The following is a 7,500-nucleotide window of genomic DNA, read 5'->3' as shown; positions in this document are numbered from 1 at the left end:
GTCGGCAACACTACATTTCTGATTCTACATGGATGTAAAGTATATGATGAAAGGCCTGAAGCTTCGGTGGTCCTCCATGAAATAATAACAATGGTTAATAATTGGTTTGAGTCGGACGCCTGTTTCCAGTGTCTTTAACTCGTCAAGCTAAACCAAAAGATTCTAACCAAATGAAAAATGTGCAACATGTGTCCCTCCCTGCCCTTAATGCCACATGGTAGAGTAAATGCTGTCTTATTAACCCAGCTGACCTTCTCCCTGTAGAGTTCCTGCCTGGGCAGGCCTCCATAGCGCTGGACGTGGGGGGTAAGGGGCCCACCGGGCCCCTCACGGTGTCGGTGAGCCCCGGGCACGGCCTGGCCCCCGACGTCACCGTCACCTTAGAGGTGAGTTCACCTGGAGGGCGGGGGAGGGGCCACACATGTATGTGTTGGCTCAAACGCTTGAGAGCAACGATGTGAGGTTAAAGTACACTTTTATGTTTGATGTGTGATACTTGTATCGTTATATTTGTTTTGCATAGCTATACAAATGCCTGTGAGCCGGCAGGGTTAACGCTGGTTGTAGTGGCAGCTGCAGTCAAATGTCTCTTCAGATCTTGATCTTGGAGGGAATGGGCTTGACCTACTTGAAGGAAATATATATTTTTATATCATACTAGCCAACTGTGGCCATATTTGTATTTTAGACCATTTCTTTTTATAACTCCAAGGTCGGAAAAGTACCAAATTAGCAGGCAGTTTAACAGTTTGAACTAGAATATAAACTCAGTTTAAAAATGTGTTTCAAACGAATTCTGTGAACTGTGTGGGACAGTTGGGGATACAAATAAAGAAATGGTCTCTTGCTGTAACTTGGAAATAGTCAGGCATATTGGGAATTGAATCTTATATAAAATATAATATGTTTAAGTACATATAATGTATACAATATATAATATATATCAAATATAATTTGTTATATGTTTTTTATATAATACAAAATATGTAAAAAATATACATAGATACAGAATCTCCTTCTGTATCACATATCACATATGATAAATACACATCATCCATAATCTAATAAATCCATCCCAAACACAGCTGCTGTATGTGGAGTCAGAGGGGTCGTGCGGGGGTCACAGCCCCTCGTCGCTCCGCAGCTCGCTGACCCCGACCAAGAAGGTGGACGTGGACCGCACCATCATGCCGGACGGAACCATCGTCACCACGGTTACCACAGTCCAGTCGCGGCCCAAGGAGCGCAACCAAGGTGTGTCATGGCTCATCAACAGTGGGGAGAGTGTGTCTTTATAGGGTCCGTCTGCGTGGGGGTCTGAAGAGGCCAGCAGTCTTCACACAAACGCACACCTCTGCGTTTTTTTTCGCACTTCTTGTCTATCAAAGGATTGCCCGAAATCTCCTCCGATCATGCCGACGCGAAACATTGTGTCTGACTAGCGATGTGTCCCAAAGGTACGGCGGGCGGAATTAGTTTTCGTTCCGATATCCCCGTGTCCGTGGCGCTCCCAATGGACTTAACTAAGGGAACGTGCGGGTACCAAACGGAAACAGAATAAAACGGTTGGTCTGTAATTGGGCGGGCGCCAATGGTCTCGGCTTGCCAAAATATATCTTGAAATATCAACTTCGAAGTCCTATCGACTGCTTTACTGATAACAGCGGGGGCTTGGTGCGTTCTCTGGTTTGGATGTTTACCTACATGTGGGTGTGTTTCTTTGCAGGTGAATCCCCATTGCCCTCCCCTTACAAGGTGGAGGTGACGGAGAAGGGACCCACAGTCCTGTCGGACAGCAGGGGCAGCCCAGTTCCCAGCTGTGAGTAGGGAACGGAACACTATGATAAGCTTCATACTACAGAGAGAGGTACAGACATACACGAAGCTCCTGTGTGTGAACATGGGGCATTTAGAGCACCAGGCTGCTCTTCCTGGTGTTCAGGCACATTGAAAGACAGTATGTTTGGATGCAGTTAATCCAGGACCCCTACAGGGGAATACAACTGAGAGTGTACTGTGACAGCTGCACTACATAGACCTCAGAACAAATGACACACAAGACATAACAGACAGTGTTCTGACATGTGAAACCGCGCATCAAACTCTCACGTTTAAGTAATCGTTTGTCAAATCGAACGCTGACACCAACTCCTGACACTCCTTACCCTCCTCTGACAAAATTTATGGTTAGGGAATATGTTCTGACAAGGGTGTGGGCCATCTTTAGAATGAGTTTGAATAATTTAGAACTTGTGTTTCCTGTTTCTTCTGGCTTTTTCTACGTGTGGGTGGATATGCATTTGTGTGTGTGTGTGTGTGTGTGTGTGTGTGTGTGTGTGTGTGTGTGTGTGTGTGTGTGTGTGTGTGTGTGTGTGTGTGTGTGTCTGTCTATCTGTGTGTGTGTGTGTCTGTCTGTGTGTGTGTGCGTGTGTGTCTGTGTGTGTGTGTGTGTGTGCGTGTGTGTGTGTCTGTCTATCTGTGTGTGTCTATGTGTGTGTGTGTGTGTGTGTGTGTTTCTGTGTGTGTGTGTGTGTATGTGTGTGTGTGTGTGTATGTGTGTGTGTGTGTGTGTGTGTGTGTGTGTGTGTGTGTGTGCTGAACGCCCCAGTGAGCCCCCCAGTCACCAACGGCCTGGACCCCGTAGCAGAGACGGCCATCAGGCAGCTGACGGACTCCTCGGGCAGAGTCTCCAGGAAGACTCCGACTAAAAGGAGCACGCTCATTATCTCAGGGGTGTCAAAGGTCAGGGCCGAGGAAAGTGTGTCACCGCATTCACGCTTTTAATTAGAAACCTGTGGAGAACCTCCGAACCAGGCCAGGGCGTGCTCCACGCGTCCTACTGAAAATGTGTCAAACGTTCCCCTACACAGTATTTGGCTAAAAATACAAAAAAAAATTATTTATTAATAGGCCTACCTGACTTAGAGATCAAAGCCTGTTAAATTAGGAGTAATTTCATATTCTGCGGGTAAACATTTGCTTCCATTCACTAATACTCCAATGTAACCAATTTTTTTTTGCTTTGACCCACCACACAGATAAAACCGATCAGGGTTATGCCCTGATCTGATGGTATGCAATGGACTAACACCGAGTGTGTTTCTGCCAGGCCCCCCTCTCAGAGGACGACAACGCGTTGTCGAAGGGCTACGCGGCGGCAATGGACGCCGCCATGCACGCCAACCACCAGGGGGCGCTTCCGCGGCCGGACCCGGACGAGAGGACGCCGTCGGACGCGTCGGAACGGCCCTCGGTCGACGACGTGGAGTCCGACACCGGCTCCAACGGCGTCATGGAGACACGCAGCCTCAAGGACCACAAAGGTAGCGCCCCCTTTCGTCTCTCCGCTGACAGATCCCTATCCAAACCATGGTCACTTCTTTTATAGGTCTGTAAATATCGATCACATGGGACCAGTTTAACAGAAAGGTAGACAAATGCATCAAAGTAGTAAGGAAATACTATTAAAACCTAAATAATGAGTGCTATATATAATATCGAAATGAGGGTGTAAAAGTCGGGTCATTGGTCCGATTCCAACTTCTTAAACTGGACCAATGACGTCCATCGTTGTGTTCCCCTGTACCCCTGCCCCCCGTCCCCCAGTGGGCTTCCTCCGCAGCGGCTCCAAGCTGCTGTTCCGCCGACGGCGCCGGGACAAGGACCCCGCCGTCAGCCAGTCCCACGAGGACCTCTCCCAGACGGGGGAGGGCGCCGGCGCGGCCGCCTCCGCCCCCGCCGCCTCCACCCTCAAGCGCAAGAGCTCCGGGAGCTTCTCGCGCCGCCTCATCAAGCGCTTCTCCTTCCGCTCGTCGGGGAAGTCCAAGAGCGGCGGCGCCGCCAACGGAGGAGCCGGGGCGCCGGGGAACTGATCGCCACGGCGACCGGGATCACAGCCACGCAGGGTCACTTTATTCGGTTGGATCGGCGGCGGCGGCGGACGTGGGTGTTGGCGCGGACCTCCTCTTCGACCTCGGTTTCGTGTGCTGTTGCTGACGGGACGCTAAGCACTATGACATCATTCATGACATCACAGACAGGTGGGCGATGCGCCCCGGGCGGGCGATGCTTCACCTGTCGGTCTCTGCAAAGACTCCCCTGGGAAGGACTCGGAGAGAAACACCTGCACTTCAGGGCAACATGGGAGCAGTCGTAAGGTATAACGAGTGACACCTCATGTGGTATTTAAGGTGTTTTCCTTATTTTGGGGGGGTTGTATCCTCTGCTGCTGGGGATTAGAGGGTCATTGAGTAAGATTTGGAGACTGTTCGACATGGGCAATACGACCAGCAATATACCTGTGGATTGTTGAAACACGCGAGTTGCATTTCTTTTTTTTATGCCAATGACTAAAATGTTTTAATATATGTTATTCAAATTAAGGCTTGGAATAATGTACTTACTGCACCTGGCAGGTGTAGTAAATACATTAAGACATGTGTGGCCATTTTAACTTTGTGTTCTGACTACTGACTGTATAGACAAAGAAACAAAACAAACCGTACATAGTGATCCTTCTAATTGTGAATCGGATACAAATGATGAAATGCTGTATGCGCTTTTATACACAAGGGGGCACTGGAGATGGGATTGTAACTGTAACAACTATTTATTGACGTACGGATATTACTATTGTTTGCACTCTGGTTACCGTTTTTATTTTGTTGTCATTAGCACATTATTTTATGAACTGATTGGAGTCGCATAGGACTTTAGGAAAAAGTGATGTACTACTCTGACTTAAAAAATGCAAGTGCTATTTTAGCGCTATTTGTGTTGAGTTGTATAGTATGCTATAAACATTGATTTGTGTGTTTAATTTTATTTTGTATAGTAAATTAAAATAATGTACTTAATAATTTACGAGTTAATAAATCAATGCCTCGATCTGGAATTAGGTGTACATAAAAGTCTTGCTTATACATTTAGGGTTTTTAATAAGGTTTTTTAATGTAACTTAATGTGGGAAAACATTCCAGGTATTGTTTTATATTGTTTGGTAGTTCCATGAAGAGACATACAATGAAATAGTAACACATGTACTCAAACGCTCACAAATCAAAACATGTTCATTTTTATTTGTTTGTATTTAAACAACTGAGTGAAGAAACAATTGCAGCCTACAGAGAGCTTTGCAAGCATAACAACCCTACATAAACTGTATATCAATATAATTAAATAAATAACTGCAACAGGGGAACCCTGAACATCAAGACATCATAGAATATAGTCTAAATTCTTCATTTCCAGTAGTATTTTCAATAAAAAGCATTTAAGTGTCATGTTATGCATGCATGTTTACTGTATTCGAAGGTTGTAAAACCTTTTGCAGTAATTTATTTTTTCTTTCTATTTTATACAGAATAATTATCTGGTAACGGGTGTGGCAAGCACACTGGCAATTATGTATTGGTGTCTTGTGATCTTGCAGTTACCGCCATACATCAAATAACATTGTTCTAATAACTTTTACCTCCATAAACCTATTTACAAGCATATAATTTAATTCAAGAAATGTCCATCAGCAATATTGTTATACATTTGTAAATATATAATTCAGGTTGAGTAAAAAAACATTGAATTTGGAGCTACAGGATATAATTGAATTCAACAGATGCTGATTTCTCAGGGCTGTATGTCAATATACTGTACAAGAGATATTTCCTGTCTGTTAGTATTTGTTCCTCAAAAGACAACCTTAGTATGGGAACTAAGGAAAGATGGTATGTTATGTGTGCAAACATTAAGTTCAGAACTGCTAATTTAAGACATTTTCTACCGTACGAAAGAATAGAGTTCTTAGATAGAAAGATAGGGTCATGACCACCAAAGTTCAAAAGGAAGCCATCACCCAATGTCAATAAACATCTTACATCTGCGTTTGACCTTTAAATTCGCCAATAAAACCACAGAAAAATGTTGTGTAAAAGGTAAGGCAACTATTGTCATATGCCATTTACAATTTGAAATGCCCTCAATGTGAAAATAATGTTTACTATATTGCAAATAAATTATTTTTCAAGCCTCTCAGTCTAGAACAGATGTGTGTGTAGTTTGATTGGCCACGGTTACAGAATGTGCAGAGCGCCAAAATGTTCAAAGTTTAAAAAAAGCTGTCCTGATTGCCGCTAAAACTTGAGAGGCGGGCACATAAACCAATGGCACGAAGGAGGGAAAATCCTCTTCTCTAACCGCGAACCTGATTGGTCATAGGTGAAGTACTCAAACCAATCTTTTTTTTTGTTCAACCGTGTGGGCGGGGCTTGTTCTGTAACGATATATATCCGGGTCAACCTCAACCAAGGACTATCAGCGAGCTGCAGTGCTAGTTTTGAGCAGCTACCCCAACGGATCATCATCGAAAATGTCTGGAAGAGGAAAGACCGGAGGAAAGGCCCGCGCAAAGGCCAAGACCCGCAGCTCCAGAGCCGGGCTGCAGTTCCCTGTTGGCCGCGTCCACCGTCTGCTGAGGAAGGGCAACTATGCCCACAGAGTGGGTGCCGGAGCTCCTGTTTACATGGCCGCCGTGCTGGAGTACCTCACCGCCGAGATCCTGGAGTTGGCTGGCAACGCTGCGAGGGACAACAAGAAGTCTCGCATCATCCCCCGACATCTCCAGCTGGCGGTTCGTAACGACGAAGAGCTGAACAAGCTGCTCGGCGGGGTGACCATCGCCCAGGGAGGCGTGCTCCCCAACATCCAGGCCGTCCTCCTGCCGAAGAAGACAGGCGGGCAGGCTGCGGCGCCCAGTGCCGGCAAGGCGGGGAAGAAGGCCTCGTCTCAGTCCCAGGAGTACTAGGCTGCTGCCCTGATCCTCAATGACTTGATACCCCAACGGCCCTTTTAAGGGCCACCCAATTGTTCACTGAAAGAGCTGTTTCTTTTATTGCATTCCTCTCGCGTTGTTCTTTAGTTTTCGCTCACAATTTTGAATAAACCCTTGTTTTTAATACTGACTGATGGGTGGTTTGTACACTGAGATACTGGCGTCGAATTCAACTGGTTTTGCATCGTATAACCTTTATGGGGACATTGGGTGTTATCTAAGCGCTATGTCTTGGCCCCTGTAAGCATAGCTGGTCCCATGTTTAGTTTGGGCACGTGGTGCACAATAGAGACTACTCAAAGCGAGGCCCGAGTTAAGTAGGCCTAGGACCGTTTTCTGCAGCACTGCAGAAGATTGCCTGCAAAAGTCATTGCAGTGAAGAAACTTCCATGTTACTGCAGAGCTGCCTCTGTTGAGAACATAGATTCGAATACCGTTTATAAAACACATCAGGTTAACTCGATGCAGGTAATTTAAAAGTGTCCTGCACTCGTAGGCTACACTCTTATGGTAATCTATTTTAAGAGCCCATATTTAATGATAAAGTAAACAAATAAACCTTCTGAAATCGTTTATCAGTTATGTTTTTAAAATGCAGTTAGAAGTCCATGGCCTCATTGTCATGTCACCTTCAGCAGGCTTAATGTGATATTAAAACTCCCGCCATGGCTGTC

General features: G+C 45.7%; 2 protein-coding genes across 2 annotated transcripts in view; both read left to right on the top strand.

Annotated features, from left to right (window-relative positions):
• Positions 1–6,035, top strand: part of c2cd2l (c2cd2 like) — an 18,275-nt gene extending 12,240 nt beyond the window's left edge. The window contains exons 10-15 of the mRNA XM_030359951.1: positions 265–386; positions 1,086–1,254; positions 1,727–1,819; positions 2,609–2,742; positions 3,110–3,323; positions 3,607–6,035. Of these exons, the coding sequence (XP_030215811.1) occupies positions 265–386; positions 1,086–1,254; positions 1,727–1,819; positions 2,609–2,742; positions 3,110–3,323; positions 3,607–3,872 (998 nt within the window). The 3' untranslated portion in view covers positions 3,873–6,035. The remainder of the gene's footprint in view (positions 1–264; positions 387–1,085; positions 1,255–1,726; positions 1,820–2,608; positions 2,743–3,109; positions 3,324–3,606) is intronic.
• Positions 6,036–6,273: 238 nt separating this feature from the next.
• h2ax (H2A.X variant histone) lies at positions 6,274–6,956 on the top strand. Its single transcript, XM_030359955.1, has one exon. It carries the CDS (start codon positions 6,365–6,367, stop codon positions 6,797–6,799), a length of 435 nt encoding a protein of 144 aa, XP_030215815.1. The 5' UTR covers positions 6,274–6,364; the 3' UTR covers positions 6,800–6,956.
• Positions 6,957–7,500: the final 544 nt, after the last annotated feature.

This window comes from Gadus morhua, chromosome 7 (assembly GCF_902167405.1).
Source record: "Gadus morhua chromosome 7, gadMor3.0, whole genome shotgun sequence".
Classification (NCBI taxonomy): domain Eukaryota; kingdom Metazoa; phylum Chordata; class Actinopteri; order Gadiformes; family Gadidae; genus Gadus; species Gadus morhua.
This window is presented reverse-complemented; position numbering and strand designations above follow the sequence as displayed.